General features: G+C 41.2%; 1 protein-coding gene across 1 annotated transcript in view; it reads right to left on the bottom strand.

Moving 5' to 3' along the window:
- Positions 1-18,772, bottom strand: part of DCT (dopachrome tautomerase) — a 31,993-nt gene extending 13,221 nt beyond the window's left edge. Inside the window, exons 1-6 of the mRNA XM_027116002.1 lie at positions 18,014-18,772; positions 9,594-9,893; positions 6,882-6,982; positions 6,582-6,748; positions 4,278-4,457; positions 2,561-2,696 (exon numbers count right to left, since the gene is read on the bottom strand). Coding sequence (XP_026971803.1) covers positions 2,561-2,696; positions 4,278-4,457; positions 6,582-6,748; positions 6,882-6,982; positions 9,594-9,893; positions 18,014-18,308 — 1,179 coding nt within the window. The 5' untranslated portion in view covers positions 18,309-18,772. The remainder of the gene's footprint in view (positions 1-2,560; positions 2,697-4,277; positions 4,458-6,581; positions 6,749-6,881; positions 6,983-9,593; positions 9,894-18,013) is intronic.
- Between the last annotated feature and the right edge of the window lie 2,473 nt (positions 18,773-21,245).

Below are 21,245 nucleotides of genomic sequence, written 5' to 3'. Positions count from 1 at the left end.
AAGGAAACAAAGGAACAAACTGTTATCAGGCAAGAGAAGTAACTATAGCAAAGACAACAAGTTAGCTGTCTTTGAAACGGAACTCTCAGTTCCGTTTCAATGGTAAAGATTGGCCTGAAGCAGTTTCTTGAGCTGTTCTGAAGAATCTAAACCCCCCTCTAGCGATCAACCACCTGATCAGTGGAACCTAGGAGATGATGATGTTAACCTTTTCTGACTTGTGACTTCAATCAACTAAAGATTGGACTCTGTCGACCTTTGCCCCAGTTCTATGCTGAATCTCCTCTGCGTGAGCCCCTTCATGAATATTCATATACCCTTAGCTTAAAACTTCCCCAATTTTGCAGTGTCTTCCCAGAGACACTGCTTTGGGAAATATCCCCAGTGTTCTCCTTACTTGCTGCAAGCAATAAATCCTTCCTTCTTCGGATCAATCTTTGGCTTGGTTGTGTCTTTTGGCTCAATGTCTGCCAAGAGACTGAACCCAGTCTTCGGGTAATGCACTCACTTGTTCATGTATTGCCTATGGCTGCTTTCATGTTACAGTGGCAGGGTTGCATAGCTACAACAGAGATCATCTGGGCTGCAAAGCCTAAAACACGTGCTATCTGGCCATCGACAGAAAAATGTTGTCAAGCCCTGCACACTTAGCGGGTTTCCTCAAAATAAGGACATAAGATTTGGCAATCCTTGAGACTTAGGATTGAAAATCAAATTACTAGCAACTACAGAAATGCAAATCAAAACTACAATGAGGTATCACCTCACACCAGTCAGAATGGCCATCATCAAAAAAATCACAAACAATAAATGCTGGAGAGGGTGTGGAGAAAAGGGAACCCTCCTGCACTGTTGGTGGGGATGTAAATTGATACAGCCACTATGGAGGACAGTATGGAGGTTCCTTAAAAAACCACAAATAGAACTACCATACGACCCAGCAATCCCACAACTGGGCATATACCCAGAGAAAGGCATAATTCAAAAAGAGTCATGGACCACAGTGTTCATTGCAGCACTATTTACAATAGCCAGGACATGGAAGCAACCTAAGTGTCCATCGACAGATGAATGGATAAAGAAGATGTGGCACATATATACACTGGAATACTGCTCAGCCATAAAAAGAAACGAAATTGAGTTATTTGTAGTGAGGTGGATGGACCTAGAGTCTGTCATACAGAGTGAAGTAAGTCAGAAAGAGAAGAACAAATACCGTATGCTAACACATATATATGGAATCTAAAAAAAAAAAAAAAAAAGTGGTTCTGAAGAACCTAGGGGCAGGACAGGAATAAAGATGCAGACGTAGAGAATGGACTTGAGGACATGGGGAGGGGGAAGGGTAAGCTGGGATGAAGTGAGAGTGTGGCATGGACATATGTACACTACCAAATGTAAAATAGATAGCTAGTGGGAAGCAGCCGCATAGCACAGGGAGATCAGCTCGGTGCTTTGTGACCACCTAGAGGGGTGGGATAGGGAGGGTGGGAGGGAGACGCAAGAGGGAGGAGATACAGGGATATATGTATATGCATAGCTGATTCACTTTGTTATAAAGCAGAAACTAACACACCCTTGTAAAGCAATTCTACCCCAATAAAGGTGTTTAAAACAAAAAAAATTACTAGCATCGCCATTACCACCTTTGGTAGGAGTGAAAGGTCTTGGTTTAATCCTCAATTTGTCAGAGGATTCCGCTGTTCTACTCAACATTTTGGAGTACTGGGTAGGAGTGACATGTTTTCTTATGAATATGAGTTGTATGTACAAATTTTATAATTTAAAATGTGTGTTTTAATAAAAACTTATTTAGAGACATATGGTGTCAATAGATGTGTAGATAGATAGCAGAGAAGGTAGACATCAAAATGCTTGGCATAATCTGATGGCTGAAATGATAGCCTGAAAAGTGATGTGAGACATCAAGTTAGAGCCAGGGAACAAGGACCATCCTACAGAAGAACAAAGATGGCAATGGAGGACTCACAGACAAGCCCCCACCTTGTAAGAAGTTGGGACCAGTAGTCCACATTTCTGATATTCTGATGGCAAAAGCAGCTCATTTTTAGCCAGAATCCTTTGTGAAGTGAGGGAAGCCAGGACCAAACACCGAACAGAGCTTTGGACCTCAGGTACCTGGGCATCATGCAAGGGTCACAGTACCTGCACGGTACTTCCAGCCCATCACTTACCTTCAACACCACTCATTCCACCAATGAAAAATCACTCATCATTATGCTAATGTACGATATGTTATGCTAAATTATGGTATAATTTATAATATTATTATGCTAATTTTTGAATCCACCTCTGGACTGTAAACTCCCATCTAGGGTCATTCCAAAGCTAACCACCTCTAAAGTATAGGTTTCTGATTAGGGAACTTCAAATGCTATCTAACCACCCCTATGCTGTAGATTTAAGTTAACTTACATATGCATACATCCCATTCACACAGAGAATAAAACACACACCAAACCTTAATCTTGTTGTAAAGCACATAAATCCAACACGTTATCTAGAAAAGTTTTCATCTCTTCTGAGTCTTTGAACATACCACAAAAACAGGATCATTGGCAGCAGAATGTGGCAAAGCGTTTGTCCCGTTCAGGAAGGAATGAACCAAATTATGAAGGTTCATCACTTGAGAGTCCAGGGTCCCGTCTGCTTTATCAAATCCTTCCAGGGCATTCCTGAGAGAAATCAGTATGTCAGTGACAAGAGTCATGAATTGATAAAGGTCCCTTTGTATTGTTTCCAGCCTAGATAATGGTCTTCTATTGTGAGATTGTGTCGGGAAATGGGAAGCTCTGTTGTAGCTAAATAGCTAAGAATTAGCGACAGCCTTTAATGAGATCTTCTAAAGAGAAGGGAACTCCTAATCCATGCTACTTCCACACCTGCTTGGTTGGAGTCTATATCTTTTGTGTACTGTATGACAGTTATTTACTGTCATATCTGTCTCCCGTGCTAGATATGAACTTCTAGAGGACAGAGACTGTGGTTTCTTCAAATTTGTATTTCCAAGTCTCAGTACGATGCCCAGCACATGGTCTGAGATCAATAAATATTCTTTTGAATTCACATATAATCTTATATTCCTATTTCTCCACTAAATAGATCTGCTGTTTGACTGTAATACGTTCAGCATTCTAAACATATCCCCAAATTCCCCTTACCTTTCTCTTTTTTCCCCTCCTCATTTTTAGGAAATTTTAATTGTCCATACCCTAACTCAGTGATCTTCAAATTTAAGCATACATCAGAATCACTGGAAAATAAAAATACATATTTCATGCCCCACTTTCAGAGTTTCTGATTCAGTAGGTACAGGCTGGGTCCTAACAATCTGTGGTTCTTTCTACCTAACTCCCAGGTGATGTCAATTATGATGGTCTGGGCGCCACACTTTGAAAACCACTCGCTTAACCAAAATCTATATGGAATGCAATCTGTGTCGACTGCACTTGTATCACAATGAAAAACTAATGCATGCTCCTTTTCAAGGTAAAGGTCATCCTTCATCTCACCTTTGACACTATTCTGAGGGATGTGTCCAACCCCAGCACAGACTCTGGGCTCTGCTACACTCCGCACGACCTCTGCAGTAAGTTCAGCCTACCCTGCCCCTGGGCCCAATTAACACACCAATTGTATAATTTACACATGGTTGAGAGAGAGAATTCAGTTTGGGAGAAGACCATGAGTCTATCTGCCATTCTTTTTTGGAGCTTCAAAGATGTTTGTTTAAAATCTTATTTATAGCCATACGTATTTCTCATCATGCTTACTGTCTTTTTAGAGGGAGAAAATTATTAGTTGGCCTTTAAATTTCAAGTATTGTAATGTCATTGCTGTGCTCTAATCTGAGTTGCATTTAATCTGTAATACTCCTCTGAGATCTCAGACCCCAATATTAAGGTCTATGGTTGACATTTTTTTAAGGGAGAAAAGAAAAATCATGAGCAAATATTTCAAAAATACTCTATTTAGTGAGGTGCCTTGGTACTTATATGTGTACAGAAATTACAAATACAAAAGGTGGTTTTGAACGGCTGAGTTAGAAGATATTCGAACTACGCTATTAACGATAGTAGGTGGATGATGACTTCCTTGACACTGATGCCTTGTTACCCTCTTTTACCAAGTGCTTCCCTATTACTGAGCTTTGATGTCTCCCAACACCTGGATTTCCTTCCAGTTCATTACAACCACAGGCGTGAAAATCTAGAAGTATTGTAAAATGCCAGGGTCGCAGAGCTCAGAGCACCAACCTGAAGCTAAAGGTAGAGTTCTGGAAGAAAGGAGGGTTGTCAAACTTCTTGAGAGACAGGCAATCTTGTATGTCTTTTAAAGTTGGCAATTTCTCACTGTTTCTTCCCACTTGATTTCTTCTCAGCAAACCTTCATAGGTTCCATTACACAGGGTGACCCGGCGGTTGTAGTCGTCCAAGCTAAGATGCGTAAGGAGATTAGAAATAATACGGATAGTATCATAACTTGGAGCCCAGCAAACCAATCAAGGTTATAGTCGTGGTAAAATTTTACTACAGTTACCTTACAAGGGTCAAAAATATGTGGTAAAAGGACTGCTTCCAAAAGCAATTATGGATTAAGGATTTTCAAAAACATAGATGCGTGAAATATGAACCAACACATAAATAATGAAGGAAAATTACCATTCCGTTGGAAAGACAGTAAGAGGGTTTACTAGGCAAGACGGTGACTCCTGTTACGTGCATCTGAATCTTGAGTAACTGAGGAGAGACCAGGCTAGACTGTATTAATATTGAGCTAAGCCAGTTTGGGCAGAAGTAAAGCTAGGAAAGCATTTCAGGCAAACTGAAGGCAAATGAAGGTGGTCAGAGTGAAAACACGTGAAACTATATGGAGGAGAAATATTAGGAGAAACGCTGTATTAGAAAATGTTCTAAGGCAGAAGGGATGGTTAATTGGTAAACGTGGATGCTGGCAAGGTCCCGTGCCCATAAGATTATATCCTACATGCCTGTTGGGGCCTGGAATTCCACCATCAGAACAGTATTCCATTTGGTAGAGATCAAATTTTCAGGATGTTTCTGTGTGCATTTTAATGGGTGAGGGGATCATACTGGGTGTGTGAGAACAGAATCAGCGCACATGAGGATGAAAGACGCCAGTACCTAAAAACTAGACAAAAAACAGCCTCCAAGGCAGCCTTTCCCAAGTGTGTTCCAGTGAGATGGCCTGTGAAATAAGGGTGTCAGGGTCAGATAAGTTTAAGCCCCTCTTGAAAAATAAGAACACGGTTACTTATGAAAGGCTCTGAGATGTTCTAAAATTTTTAAAACCCTTTTAACTCAGCATTCTCTAAATTTATTTGATCAGAGGAGTCTCTTTTCACATACCACCTATTAACAGCCCAAGGCACTATGAGAAATGGTGCCCTTATGGAACGACATTAAGTCATGTACAAAGCACTTACTACATCCCTAGGAGCACTGCCTGGAGGGCTGTAGGAAAAGCTTAGGATGTAGAAGATGGGATCACAGTGAGCTAGACCTAGACCCCCGAAAACACGCACATGCCCAGCCTGGGGCGTGGACAGCAAAGCTCTGTGCCATGGAGCGGTCGAAAGACAAGGGACAAGGGCACTAGTATAGTGGAGATCAAAACAGGAGGATCGTGGAGGAAACAAATGAATACAGGAAGACGGAAGAGCTTCTTGGGGAATCTTTTCCTGACATGTGTGCCAGGAAAGAGAAACAAATTCAAGGAATCCCTGAGGACAGAGTTCTTTGTGGGGTATGGGCTGCTTGTGTGTTCTTTGGTACTTTCTTTTTTTTTGCAAATAACAAACATTTGCTGGTGTCACTTACGGTAGAAAAAAGTTTCTACACCAGATGCACATGACCCGATTTTAGTACTTTAGAGATTCGTCTCACCACCCCATTTCCTGTTCCCATCAACTCCCCAGCACCCTATGGCCCAGCCATATCAGACTGCTTCTAGGGACTTTCCTAACTACATACATGATGTTCCCTCCGTCTAGGACACACTACCCTCCCCCGCCTCTGGTTGAGAGATCTGTGCCTCCTTGAAGTCTCAGGATACTCGTGTCTCCACCTCTTAAAGACTTTCACTGATTCTCTTCTTGGCTTTGGACATACACCTATTAAAATACTTCTCACGTTATATTGTAATTTGTTTACCAGCCTTCTACCTTTGTAAGTATAAAATGATATTCCAAAGGGAAGCTATATTTTATTCATCCTTGTATTCCCAGCACTATTAAACTGCTTAGAATATGATCAGTGCTTAAGACATGTTGGTTGAATACAGGAAATACTTCTCATTTTAAGACAGTTGATCTCAAAGTGATGGCCAAGCATATTCAATTCACAAGTGTGATTTCCATGCCTCTATTTTCTTTTTATTAAAGGGCTCAGGGTTTTTTAAAATCCCAGGAAAATACTGTTCAGAAACATGTAAACAGAATCCAACATGCATTAGAAAGAGAATTGTAAAGTTATTCTCCATCTCTCAGACATAAGAAAATAAAATCTCTGGATTTCTGCTGCAGGTACACATGCGATTACCTATCACAGACAATTTCCCAGCTGGAGAATCGGGAGTTTTGACTAATCAGAGTCGGATCATCTTGTCTTGCAGCCCCAAGCAGCTGGTCTGTACACACGTCACACTCGTTCCTCCCGGTGGCAAAGTTCCAGTAGGGCAAAGCAAAGGACTCATTGCCAGTGAGGCGCTGAAAGCAAAGGGCATGACGAGTCATTTAATTCATGTCATCAGATACAACAAGAAACTGTGTAAAGCAAAGACTCATATGGGTCTTGACCAAATACAAAACAAAATTAAAAGAAACTAATGTTTGGACCAACCTGGAGATCTCTTTCCAGCCACAACAAATGGTAGCGGTGCCAGGTAACGAAGGCGGGGCCTTGGTGTGAGAAATCTATGGCCTTGTATGGGCGCCCTGGTCCTAAAACATTTGGGAAACATGTTAGAGGTCACAGAATAGATTTTTTTTAAATGTTAAATGTTACCTGGGAGGTGCTGCAGAGCCAATAAGTCCGTGATGTTTTAGTCGGAAAACAACTTTTTTTAATTAATTAATTATTTTTTGATTGAAGTATAGTTGATTTATAATGTTTCAGGTGTACAGCAAAGGGATTCAGTTTATATATATATGTATATATATATAAATATACATATATATATATTCTTTTTCAGATTCTTTTCCATTATGGTTTATTCCAGGATACTGAATAAAGTTGCCTGTGTTATACAGTAGGCCCTTGTTCTTTATCTATTTTTTTAAATTAATTAATTAATTTATTTTTGGCTGCATTGGGTCTTCGTTGCTGCGCGCAGGCTTTCTCTAGTTGCAGCGAGCAGGGGCTGCTCTTCATTGCAGTACGTGAGCTTTGCAGTGGCTTCATTGCAGTGGCTTCTCTTGTTGCAGGGCACTGGCTCTAGGCGTGTGGGCCTCAGTAGTTGTGGCGCATGGGCTTAGTGGTTCCGTGGCATGTGGGATCTTCCCGGACCAGGGCTCAATCCTGTGTCCCCTGCATCGGCAGGCGGATTCTTAACCACTGCACCACCAGGGAAGCCCTTTATCTATTTTATATATAGTAGTGTGTATCTGTTAATCCCAAATTCCTAATTTATCCCCCCCTTTCCCCTTTGGTAACCATAAGGGAAAACAACTGTTTTTGTCATTTATCTCTCTGAAAGCAACAACAACAAAACAATCTCAGCAGCAACTAGCAGTTTTAGGATAAGTTCTCCTTCATCTCTTGAAAGTTTGATTGACAGCAGAGAAATTCAGGTCATCTTAAGAGCTCCTGTTATAAATTTAATTTTTAAGCAATGTTTCATGAAGATAGAATGAGTATCCCCCAAAAGAGATCAAGACCTAAATGAAATATATTTCTAAAAGACATTTTCTAACCTATTCCTCACAAAAGCATGTATTTATAGGGAGGGATTAATGAATAATAAAGCAACTTCAACTGCACTTAGTCCAAATTCAGCATTTATGTAACCGAAAGGCACTTCCAAGGATTCTACCTCAGCCATCAATCAGTTACAACTATTAGCTGACAGGCATGGTTGCCGAGCCCAGAAGAGAGAAAAATACATTCCAACCAATTTGGCTGGCCTCTGGAACTGCCAATTTTAGTGAAAAGCTTTGGGAGATTTAATGACCTCCTTACTGCCTGTTCTATCCTTCTTCTCCCTCTCATAACAGCTTTTGATGGTTATGTAGAAACTTTAGCTAACTTTAGTTCTTTTTCAAAGTACCCATGATAACTTCAGAGAGATGAACAGAAATGAATATAAATTTAATTCCTAGATGCAACCAGAAACTATAGTTTTCTTTTCCTCTTGAGAGACTACCCTCTCATAAAGCAAAAATTCCTCGGAGTGATGACAGGAAAACAATAAAGGTTTAGAGCCAGAAGAACCTCCGTATCTACCGATAAAGAAAGACAGATGCTTACCTATGAGGCAAGTTTTTAAAAGACACTGAGGGGAAAAAACTGCTGTCACTGATGTCGGCTACGTAGCCCTTTGTAATTGTTTTAATGCAAAACGGAGTTTAAAGTTCTCAAAACAAAATGATGAGGGGGCATCAAGCGAGGGGGGGTGAGCGATAAACACAAGGACAGATGATTTCAAATGAGAATCTCACTATTCAAAGTGAGCTCTGTATCTTCATTCACCCTGACCCCAAAGAGAAGCCCCAGAAGAGGGGATAATTGCAAATAGAGCCAAAGTTCAGGACAGCACGGAGCAGGATCTGGACTGGACTCCAGCCCTCCTGGAGCTAACTGGTGGCCATGGCTTTCCCCTGACTGAAAATAACAGAGGATAGAATTTGATGTACCAGATGAATGACGTTCCTAACAGACAGCTCCCATCCCAGGCCCCAGGTTTTAGTATCTGGGAGAGCAGGGTGCCATTTTCTCAAGCATCCAGCCTAACTGTGGTTCAAAGGGCTGAGCCAAGCTACACTGCTGTGGGTCAGCTCATCCTTTTCCTTGACAATTCAAGTCCAAAAGCCCTGGGCATCACAGCAGTGCATGGGCACCACGAGCGATGACCTGAAAGTCTCACAACTAATACATGTGAGTTTAGTGCGATACACACTTCCAATACCAATACTCTGATTCTGCACAAAAAAGCTTCACGTGCTTTTAGAATAGGTCAGAGAAGCCTTCCATGGTCAGATTTAGACATGTTTTCTTCTGGAATCAAAAGGAATTTACCTCCACTTCACCAACTCTTGCCTTTGAGGATGAATAGCTTCGGAGAGAAGAGTTTAGACCCTGAACCAAAAACACAAACTATAGGAGAGAACATTTTCAAATGTCCGCAGCCAACGTCCAGGGAGAAACCATTGCATTCTAACACTGGGCAGCATCTGATAATTCAATGACTTTCATAAACCTAATTCCTCTTTGATTCCTTGAGAGGTTTTTCTCTTGTCAATTAACTTGCCTGAAAGTACTTCCCACCCACCAACCCACCCCCAATCCCAAACCTATAATAAAATACCTTAAACTCAGGGGAAAAAAAAGACTCACCTAATAATGTATCTCTAACGGAATAATAATGGAGCCACACAAAGAAATCATAGATGCTGCAGTTGGCGATCTGGGGCTGGGTCCCGTTGGTCCCGAGCAGGCCTAGCCAGTGTTGCGTGGTGATCACGTAGTCGGGATGCGGCGTGTTCTTTGCGAGGTCTAAGGAGCCCAAGAATTGCTCACGCTCCTGAGGGGTCAAGGAGTGGATATTCTGCCGGACAACCAGGGGTTTCTTCTGCTCACAGTTGGGGCCAGTCCAGCCAAACTTGCAGTCTCCACAGTTATAGCCGGCGAAGTTTCCTAGTGCATTTTAAAAATTAAGGGATACAAGTTATTACGAAATATTGAGTCTAGTTCCCTGTGCCATAGGGGAGATCCTTGTTGTATCTATTCTATGCCTTCTTTGAATGACCATAGCACTTGTTGTCTGTATCATTTTTATGTCTGTTTTTGCTTTGTGACTGAAAAATTTCTATTCGTTCACGTCCTGGCCCTTCCTTAAAATTGTGTTCATTTATGTATTTCATATGTATTGACTACATCTTAGACACCGTGTTAGCTGCTGGTTCTAGATGTTAGTAAAATATAGACCTTCCTGCTCAAAAGGTCCCAGTATTTGTGGGAAAACAAAAAAAATGAACAACCTATGTCTCAAAGAGATTCGTATTTCCCAAAGAGAACACACCTAGTAGGTATAATAAATACATGTATCATATGTAAAAATAAATAAATAAATAATAGAAATTAAGGGAAAGATGGAAGAGGAAGCTTATGTAGTTTGGAAGACATTTCTGGGGTAGAACAGAAGAGAAGATCAATTGCTTTTCCTTACTCTCCTCTTGAAATGTTTGTCTCTCCAAGTGGACTGAACACTGGAGAGTTCCTAGAAGTATTCCCAGCAAAGAAATAGGACAGGAAATGAATTCCAGGCTGTTATGAGCTGAACTGAGTCCCCACAAAATTCATATGCTGAAGTCCCAACCCCCAGTACCTCAGTATATGACTATCTTTGGAGATAGGGTCTTTAAAAAAGTAAGTTAAAATGAAGTCATTGGGGGGAATGATCATTGGCTAATCCAACATGACTGGTGTCCTCATAAGAAAAGGAAATTTGGACACAGTTACCGAGGGAAGATGATGTGAAGGCAGGGAGAAGACACCATCAACAAGCCAGCAAGAGAGGCCTCAGAAGAATCCCAGCTGCCGACACCTTGTTCTGGGACTTCAGGCCTCCAGAACTGTGAGGAAATAAGTTTCTGTGTGTCACCCAGTCCATGGTCCTTTGTTATGGAAGCGCTAGCAAACTAAAACACTGCTGCCTTCCACATTCCCTTCCTCTCACGGGTCATGCCGTGGGGTGGGGGGGGGGTCCCTCCCTGGGGTTGAGCTGCAGCCTTGGATGTCATCACTGCTGGGCCCCCCTCCCCTGCAGCACATATGGAAGGGCTGCTGCAAAATAGGTCATTGATTTAGAGAAGGAAGAGAATATACACCAAGCTAAAGGTGGAACCAAAATAACTAAGCAGACTTCCAGGAATTACGGTGGAATCCAACATTTAAAAAGCTGGTTTATTTCACAAAGGAGACAGAGTTAAGACAAAATCAGTGGAGGCTGGCAGGTGAATTAGCTGCCGTGGCGTCAGGAAGCGCAAACAAACGGCTCTGCTTTGTTTGTTATCACCCCTGGGACTGAGGACTAGTCATACCAAGCTCTAGGCATCTTTCTGATTAGCATCTAAAGTTTAAATTATCTTAGCTTGACTTTTCCCTTTTTAGCCTTGATTATTGCTTTTGGTATGACCAGCACCTCATTCCTTAGGTGGTAATAAGTTAGAATAAACATTTAAATATTATTGGCATGAAATGTTGAAACAAAAAGGGATAATAACTCTTATCTCCTAGGGGATGAGAGGGGTTATGTAAAGCATTTAACGTGAGTGACAATCTCCCTTCCTTCTCTTCCTACCCCTCCTCCCAGATCTTTTTTTTTTTTTTTTTTTTGATACGTGGTTCACGGGCCCAGCCGCTCCGCGGCATGTGGGATCTTCCCAGACTGGGGCACGAACCTGCGTCCCCTGCATCAGCAGGCAGACTCTCAACCACTGCGCCACCAGGGAAGCCCCTCCCAGATCTTTTTACTTGCTCTTCCTTCTGTCTAGAACACTTTTCCCTCACGGTCTCCCTACATTCCTCTTTGCATGGGTTACCCATTCCACCTTTAAGCGTCACGATGGGCTCTCTGCAAGGTCATCCCTGATCCCACACATCAGGGTGATGATCTCATGCTGTGCTCCTATGACACCTCATATTTCCTTTTTCATTGAATTAATCGTGTCAACTGTAGACATCTACTGGTCTCAGCTACAGACAACTGGAAGGCAGTTATCCTGCTGCCTAGGCCTATGCTTGGCCTTGTACAAATGAATATTTCTTTAATGAATGAAAGAAGCATAAAGCCAAATCACCACGATGGACACTTTAAATATCTTACTATTTTATTTGTCAGTTATATGTCAATAAAGCTGAAATTTAAGTTTTTTAATTAAAAAAAAGGAGTATAAAGCACGTAGTAGATGATTCAATAAACCTTAGTTTTCTTCTTCCTTTCTCTCCCTTGTGAATTAGAAGGAAAAGCAGGCCCTGCAAATAATTTTGATAAACTACAAGTACCAAAATAGATGCAAGTAAAACATATTATGACCATAGAAAAGAGAGGGTTATTTGGATCTCTAAAGGAAAAGAAAATTTTCCAATAACATGAAAACAAAACGATTAGCACGTGTCCTACGTGAAGAAAATGCACAGGCCTCCTCTATTAACCCAATGGATTTTTTGATGGTTAAGGAAAATGTCCTTAAAAATATCATAAATAAGAAGAATTTTTTAAAAAAATTTGGGTTCTATGCTCTTTGTAACATACAAAATATTCTACCTACTCTTACACAGCTTACTTGTATTTTCCTGTTTCAACACCAAATGAGAACATAAGTTTAAAAAAAATACTTAAAAGGGAAAATTCTACTAGTCTCAAGACTGAAAATCAAGTTCTTGAATAGTCTGCATTAAACATTAAAATTTATGTTGATCACTGGAGTGAAGCTATTAAATATAAATTATTTAACAAATATTTATTCAACAGCTACTACAGTATCAAATGCTATGCAAGTCACTTCAGGCTTCACGGAGCTTGGAGTCTATTTATTTTCCCTTGGGGTACCTACTAAAATTGTATAATATCTATTTTTAAAACATCTTTGATTAAAATGTATCCCCTAATTTGGCAGCTTCTATAGGAATAGAGTATTTTTTGAGAAGTGATTGAACAAAATGCATGTGAAGAATACTAAATACCTAAACTTCCAGCTGTTTACCTACAGCCAGGTGATTGGAGGTGAATGTGTAGTCATAGCTCTACAAGCGGAGAGCAATTCCTTCCTCCAAAATGCTAAGAAATAGCACACACAAATTTCAAAATAGTAAATTCGATACATTTCTAGATTTAAAGGCATAAAACTTGACTTTGAATTTTGGGGTCTCATTATTAAAATTGAATAATTCATAACTTAGGCCATGAGTTTTAAGATCTTTGCATTTTCTCTACCATGATTCCTTTTGGTTGCTAGAAACAAAATTACCAATCACTAATTATCTCCCTCATTCATTTATTCAACAAATAATTTATTAACGCCTAATACCTAAAAGGAGGTCAAAACTAATCATGCCCTGCTCTGTGCACCCACAGCTTTATGTACATTCATGCAATTGCCACACGTGGTAACTTTGGACTTGACCTCTCAAAGCCTGTCCTATTGGAATAAGAGTTCTACTTCATCAGGTTCTTATGGTAAGCAATCATGTTAATATAGAGTAGTATTGGTACATAGTAAGTTCTGTATGAAGTGTTACCATTACTAGTTTTACCAGATACCACTTATCAAGTCGTATGGTCTAAGTATTTGTTTTCGTACCTGTCTTACTCATCCACTACGCTGTGGACACATCAAAAATTATATTGGTGTTTCTTCCCCTTTGTACCTGAAGGGCCTAACATAATTGGTGCTAAATAAACATTGGTTGGGTGGCTGATGAAAGAGTCATGAATAACTAAATAAAAGGCATTAAGCCCTAGAGGATACAAAAACAAGGCACAGTGCCTTCATCTAGTGGGACGAGGAACATGGGCGGAACAAAATATCAACGCAAGTCTAACTGTGGGAAAAGTGAAAACAAGAATTAACCAAACACCATGAATGACAAAAGACAAAATGATTGATTCTGACTCAGAAGACCAGAGATGCTTCACAATTATGTTGAACAAAGACATCTCATGAAGCCAGAGTTGCCCCTGAAAAGCAACGTAGAAATGCTAATAAGAAAGCATTTGTGTGGATCTGAGCTCACCTATGACCCATAAATGTATTTGATAAAAAATCCCTTTTCCAGCATGTCTCAGAGAAAATATACCCCACAGCTCTGCAGTCAGACCCCTTTCATATTTGAGCTTCTAACCCTGATTTAGAGAATTTGTTAAAGTGCTGAAGACAACTGAAAAGTGCAATAACATAAAAGCCTAGCACACAAAGTGTTTATTTCTTTAATTTAGATTTCCTGGTATTTCCTAACATCAACTTAATGAGTTAAATTTTTCCATTAATCCACCAATAGCAGCAGCCAAGATATAGATATAGATATAGACATAGACATATATAGGTATAGATATAGATATACATAGATATATAAATGAACAGGGCCCTTTTAGAAAGGATTGCGTTATCTCACTGGGAAATGGAGAGAGAAAAAAGAAAGGATCCCTAGATACCAGTCTATCACTGAGTATGTCCTTGAGTAAAAATTAAATTTAAAAAGACAAAGTCTTATACCTACTTAGGACTGGGGAGAAAATGGAAAGAGAATGAGAACAACCAAACAATGCACATTCCTACATGAACTGCATCAGCTCAGCCTCCAAGGGCTATTAGATTAATTAAGCTTAAAGACCACCAATCAGTGAATTTACAAGGAGCTCTAAATAGCCTATTCCTTTTAATTAGAGATTCTATTATATTGATGACAATACTTTATACTCACATGAGGCCTTTCATTTACAGAGTTCAAAAGGATTTTACAAATGTGGTTTCATCATTATCCCCATTTCAGAGATTGGAAAGTGGAGGCACTTAGTCACTTGTACAAACAAGAAGTTCTCAGATAATTGTTCATAAACCATTTGGTGCACATATTTTTCAAAAATCCAAAGACCCAGCTGCAGCTGGTCTATGCTTAGGAATGCCAACTGGCAGGTGAGACTTGGAAGGTGAATGGCTAATGCCAAAGTCTCCTGAAATTTACCACTTCTTGACAATTAAGTTCAGTAATTTGGGGGGTTCAATTTATCCCCACAGAGAATAGAGATGTTCTCTCTAGAGAATTTGAGCACATAATTTAGGGTTTTTCCCCCCCTCAGAGTTTGCATTTATTTCTTTTTATTGAGCTAAAATCTTTTACCAACTTCAAGATCGAGGAGACTATGAGTTTTTGTGTGTGTTTTTTTTTAATTGAGATAAGAATAGCCAACATGAGATCTACCCTCTTAACACATATTTAAGGGTACAATACATTATTGTTGACTCTAGGTAGAATGTTGTACAGTTCTGTTGTACAGAACTCTAGGACCTACTCATGTTGCTTAACTGAAACTTTATGCCTATTGATTAGTAACCCTCTACTTCCTCTTCCTCCCAGCTCCTGGTAACCACCATTCCATTCTTTGATTCTATGAATTTGACTATTTTAGATGCCCATATAAGTGGGATTATTCAGTATTTATCTTTCTGTGACTGACTTATTTCCTGAGTATAATGGCCTCCGGTTTCATTCATTTGTTGCATACTACAAGATTTCCTTCTTTTGTAGGGCTGAACGGTATTAAGTTGCAAATACATACCACTTGGCGAGGATGCAGAGAAATTGGAACCCTCGCACACTATTAGTGCGGCTGCTGTGGAAAACAGTATGGAGGTTCTTCAAAAAATTAAAAATAAAACTATCATATAATCCAGCAATCCCATATCTGAGTGTTTAACCAAAAGAATTTCAATCAGGATCTCAGAAAGATATTGGCATCCGCATGTTCATTGCTGCATTATTCCGAATGGCCAAGATGTGGAAACAACCTAAATGTCCATCAAGAGATGAATGGTGTGTTTATCTTTCCACTGTATTAACAAAGCTCAAGGTCATCAACAGTCTGGTTGCTAATATACATTTCTTCATTAATAAATTTTGGGTGACACCAGAAGAATCCCAGTGATTCTATTTGCAAAAGAATTTTGAGGCTACCAGAGATCAGGTTTAACTTCTGAAGTCTGCCTTCTAAATCATGAAGAAATTACTCTCAGAAAGCAAGCAACTCACTCTTTAGGGAGAATAAACTGAAAGACATGTGTCTTGCTTTGAGGCATATGACACATCACGGTGATTATTATGTATACCAAATAGCTGTCCAGCTCAGTCACTAAGGACCTAGCCTGGTACGCTGAGGCTCAAAGACAAAGACCGTCTAGCCAACATGAGTAGAGCCATCCAAAGTTGGGATGGAAAGAGCTATGGTCCTGAATGAGTCTAGACAGATCAAATCCTGGAGGAGGGAGACAACCTAGGTCACTGTGACCCTAATTTACTGCCACTTCTAGAGGAATATTTATAACCATTCCCTCAGGACAGGGAGACTGCAATTATCTCTTCTATTGGGCCATCCTTGATTCCTTCCATCTCCACTTTTTAAAAAACTTGCTAGTCAGGTCAGAAATATAGAGTAGATGGTGATAAGGAGAGTTAACAGTTATATCTGAGTTCCTAATGTCTTCTGCCCCCAGGATTCTATAAAATGGAGATTCCCAACCTTTGTAACTTGTGGTACTCTATCATTAATTGACCTGGAAACAAGTTTTCTAGAAGAATTTTTGAGTCATAGACAAAGAAGTCACTCTGTAGTGTGGTTTCCAATCCCACAAGTAATATGAAACCTGCTGCCTCTCATTAGACTGAAAAACCATGAGAATCTACAAGATAATGTCTACAGAAGCAAATGCTCAACTAGCTTAGAAAAAATGAACAGCATATATTCAACATGCTATTAAAAACTTTTTGTCACAATAATACCCCAAGACAAAACAGTTCCTTTGAATCACAGAATTAACAATATGACTACAAAATGATTATAAAGCCAGAATTTTTTTTCTTCTCCATTATGGTTTACTACAGAATGTTGAATATAGTTCCCTGTGCTATACAATAGGATCCTGTTTATCCACTGTATAAAAAATAGCTTCAGAATTTGTTTAAGTTAAAAACATTGGATAACATTCCTACATCAACATCACAGCCCTTTGTACATTCCCTTAGTTTACCTTTTTATGTCCTTAGGTAGCTCAATTATCTGTATTTTCCTATGTGCCAGTATCATATAAGAACATCAATAAAAGCATAATTTCAAAAGGAAAAAACTCTTCTGTGGCTAGACACTGTAGAACAGTTTCCAAGGGCTTTGCTAAAGTTATGGCTTATGTGTTTTGTATTCCACATGCCCTGCCAGCCTTTGAGAGTTTATCACTGCTGTGCATGTTTGCTGAACACTGGAGGGGAGGCCCGCGAAAGAGGATTTGAGATGGCTCAGAAGAGACGGAGGATTAAGAAGTGCACAGAGATTTCAAAGAAACAGGTAATAAGAGAGACCAAGGTCTAAAAGAGAGACACTGAGCAAATTTTGAAACGCTCACATCAAACCCAGGTAAGAGGGAAAAAAGCCATTTTTATCTCCTAACCGGCCTCTCTTCTTCAGCTCGCGGAGAAAGCTCTGTCATGCCACATCTCTCTGATGCTGGCAAAATTACAACCCAATCATAACCTTCACGAGCAAGACGTATCCTGCTTGAGACCTGTTCAAATCATTAGGAACGCTGAGACGCGGACTACAGAACACCTACCCTCGACGTCTGTCTTCCAGATGCCACGCCTCACCCACCACCCTCTTCAACAAGTGCAAACCCATTTCAGAAGGAGAGGACACTGAATCCATCTTGAAAGGACTTTTGCTCTGAGTTTCAAAGCTGATTCTTGGGCCCTTTAGCTACCCCCTCCAACAGACAAGCCCGTGGTGTGTCGGCACGCGTTCATATAACGAAGCTTGGCCCACGGAATATTTATTTAGTGTTCATAGCTAGATATACAAAGGGTGTGAAGAGTATACCAAGACATCAGCCTTACTCAATTCCCTGCCTACGATGGACCAACTTGGTTTGCTTTTCAAAGCCTAGTCTAAGCATCTCAAGAGTCCCATCTCTTCCTTGGAAGGGGCTCTTTTCCCAGCGGGCCTGCCCCACCCAGCTGGGCGCATGCGCACGTCTGCCCGCCTTCCTCACCTGTGCACCTGCAGGTCCGGTCGAAGAACTTCCGTGGCCACCGCTCTCGGTCGTCCTGGTTGCGCAGGACGTAAGGACCGCTCCAGGGCCTGGTGTCGATCTGCACCTCCGCGCACTGGCCCCGGCCCTCCCGAGAGCCGCAGACGTCGGCCGTGTCGGCGCCCAGCGGCGGGCAGCACTCCTTGGCCTGCAGGCTGCCCACCGTCATGCAGACCCGGGGGAACTGCGCCCGCACCCGCGGCGGGAGCGCACAGCCCAGGCAGCCGAGCAGAAGCCCCCATCGAAGGGGGCTCATGGCTTTATAACCGGGAGGACTCTCTCGCGCCTTCCACTCCTCGCCTCTGTCCTGCTTTCCTCTTGTCTTCCACTCTTGAGCACTGGAGATCCACCCCGTTTTTGATTTTTGTTCCTTGGGGATTTGCGGTTTGGGGGGTGTATTTTTGTTTCGCGTTCTATTCCTCTCCTCTTGAAAAAAAGACCCACAAAAATTACAGAACCTGCCTGTGTGCACGTGTGTACGTGCACATGCACAGACTACTTTATATAACTCAGACCACTAAAACAAAGTTAATTCCATTAGAAGCACCTCTAATGGCCAGATTTAATGAGGGTAGCGCTTCTCACCGCCTTCCCCCGTGAAATCAGGCTTTGTCTCACTGAGTTAATTGACGGAGCGCTCCAGTCATACTACTTATTATACTGGTATTTCTAAACCCCCTCCTTTCCTCCTTAGTCCATGGCTTTAATTGCCTTGAACTCAGTTCAAAAGCCAAACGCCGTTTCGCCTTTATTCTGCCTGGCTTGCCAAATCACGGGGCCTTGTGGGGTTTGTGTAAGGGCTGGGAGAAGCCTTCATTAGGGGGATTAGTATTAGACAAATCCTCGTCGTTAGCACATGACCCGAAGTGCACAATGAAGTAGATAAAGTTTCTGGCTTTGTTTCAAGAAGGCCAAACCATCTTCATTATCTGGGCTCATGTGCTCCAGGCAAGCTTGTGACCTCAGACTTCCTGGGGAGTCAATAGATGCAGTGAGCTCGGCGTCAAAGGCCCTTCATAGACCAGCCCCACTGCTAACTGCAGCTCCCTCCTGACTGCTCCCTGATGTGCGCGAAAGACCACTACAGGCCATCACACAACTTCACAAATAAAGAAACATTTATTGAGGGCTGACGAACAAGGAATTGCTTTGTTCCACAATTCACAATGAAGGACCCTCTTCCCTCCAAATAATAAGGTACTATTCTCCTATTCAGCACGTCTCTGCAGCAGATTTTTTTTTTTAATTACACAAAGTACCATGCCACCAGAAATTCAAAATTGTCATTGTCTAATTGTCAAGAGGCAGTGGGACAATTTGGAGCAAGGGCTTACAAATGATGTCTTTTGATTTATGTTAAAGTTAAGCATTGTCCAGCTTCAGTCTAGAAGGCAACGCCTCCGCAGTGCTTCCAGAGGCAGTGAGGGGAGCGTCCAGATGGGCAGCGGTGGCCACCTGTGAGAACATCCATACTCCCTCCTCATGGTAGAAAACAGGACTCTCTTACTGCCATAAGGGTCTGTGCAGACAGCTGATGCAAAACTGCTTCAGACAGTGTCTAAGAATGCTTTCTATTTGGGCATGAAGATACAGAATGTTATGTCCCAAAGCAAATGCCTAAGTTAAAAAAAATTGTTATATAGCTGTTCCCACCCCATGTACTTCTGTGTCACCCCTATGATATTAAGTTGCTGTGACTAATTAACTGTTGGACTTACACAGAAATGTATGTTCTCAACTCTGACTGTAGACCGTTGCCAGTTTGTAGCCCAAGCCCATTGAAGTGGAATCTCTGAGCGTGTGGCCCAGACGTCAGCATTTTTTCTAAGTTCTCTAAGCCATTCTAATGTGCAGTCTGAGGTGAGAGTCACTGGGTCAGCATAAAGCAAGGCTCCAAAGGAAATGTTGGAATCAAGTCAACTGAAATATTCCATGTGTGTTCATTTCCTCGGGCTGCCTTAATAAATTTCTACTAACGGAGTGGCTTGAAGTAGCAGAAACGTGTTCTCGCACAGTTTTGAAGACCAGAAGTCCAAACTCAGCGTGTCGGTAGGACTGCGCACCCTCTGAAGGCTCTAGGGGAGAACCTTTTTGCCTCTTCCAGTTTCCAGTGGCTGCTGCCGTTCCTCAGCTTCCTTGGTTTGAGGCCACATCATTCTAATCTCTGCCACAGGACGTGACCTCCTCCTCTCTGTGCTTTAATATTGCTACCCTAGATGGAAGCCCTAAGCAGGTCAGAATAGAGTTAAGAAATCCTCATCTTGATACAGGAGCCTAGCTAAAGTACTAATTTGGGGTCCCTCCTCCCATTACATTAACTGAGTTAACTTTTAGTATGAAGCCATAAGCCTACATTAAGGCATGTCATCGCAAAATACCGTGTGAAACTTGTAAGGCGTTTTTCTATCATCTCATATACGTCACAGTGTCATTTTTATGAGGATCCATGGGAGAGATTTCTCTCAGCGTTCAGTTTCCAGAAAAACGGTGCTTCCCCGTAGCAACTAGCTTGTCCTGAACTTTTAGATCCTATGAATTTTAGGATAGTGTCTCTTCCTTTGCCTTGACCATTTATGACGCTTAGAACCAAATTCATAGCCCCGTGTCTAGCAACTGATTCACACAGTGTTTTGTTTGATATTTGCTTTCCCATATGTTCCTAGATATGGAAATTCTTATTTTATCCTTTTGTAAATTTATGTATTTCTCCAGTCTATCTCAAGTTCCTTGAAAAAGGAGGCGGAGAGATGTATAGATGCACACATACCTTTCTGTGTAAGTCCAACAGTAATAAACTCCCAGCCAAGTTGTTTGTAAACAAGCCGAGGCTTAGAGAAGAATTCAAAAAGAATTCCTGAGACGCTGGTGTAAGTAATCAGACATCTAAGGACATAAGCCTAGAAGATCTCAGATCGTGAGTATGGCTGTAATTAAACATTGCCTTATTTACAAAAAGGAAAGTCTTTGCTAGAAACCGAAGAGCAGAATCCAGGAGGAAATACCTCCTGGGCGCGTTGAGACGGTTTGTTGTCACCGGAAGCCATAAAATCAAGGACTAGTCTATGGAATGTTCTGAAAGCCAATAAAGAGAGGCAGCTGTATATCACAGAGGGAAATAATCTGAGTAGACAAGTGCCTTATCAGAAAGCAATATATTTTACCCTTTTCCTTTACAGTTGAGGCAAGAATCTGA

This window comes from Aethalodelphis obliquidens, unplaced genomic scaffold (assembly GCF_003676395.1).
Source record: "Aethalodelphis obliquidens isolate GAN/ISIS:26980383/991018 unplaced genomic scaffold, ASM367639v1 scaffold15, whole genome shotgun sequence".
Lineage (NCBI taxonomy): Eukaryota > Metazoa > Chordata > Mammalia > Artiodactyla > Delphinidae > Aethalodelphis > Aethalodelphis obliquidens.
The sequence above is the reverse complement of the archived record's forward strand: the minus strand, read 5'-3'. Positions and strand labels throughout refer to the sequence as shown.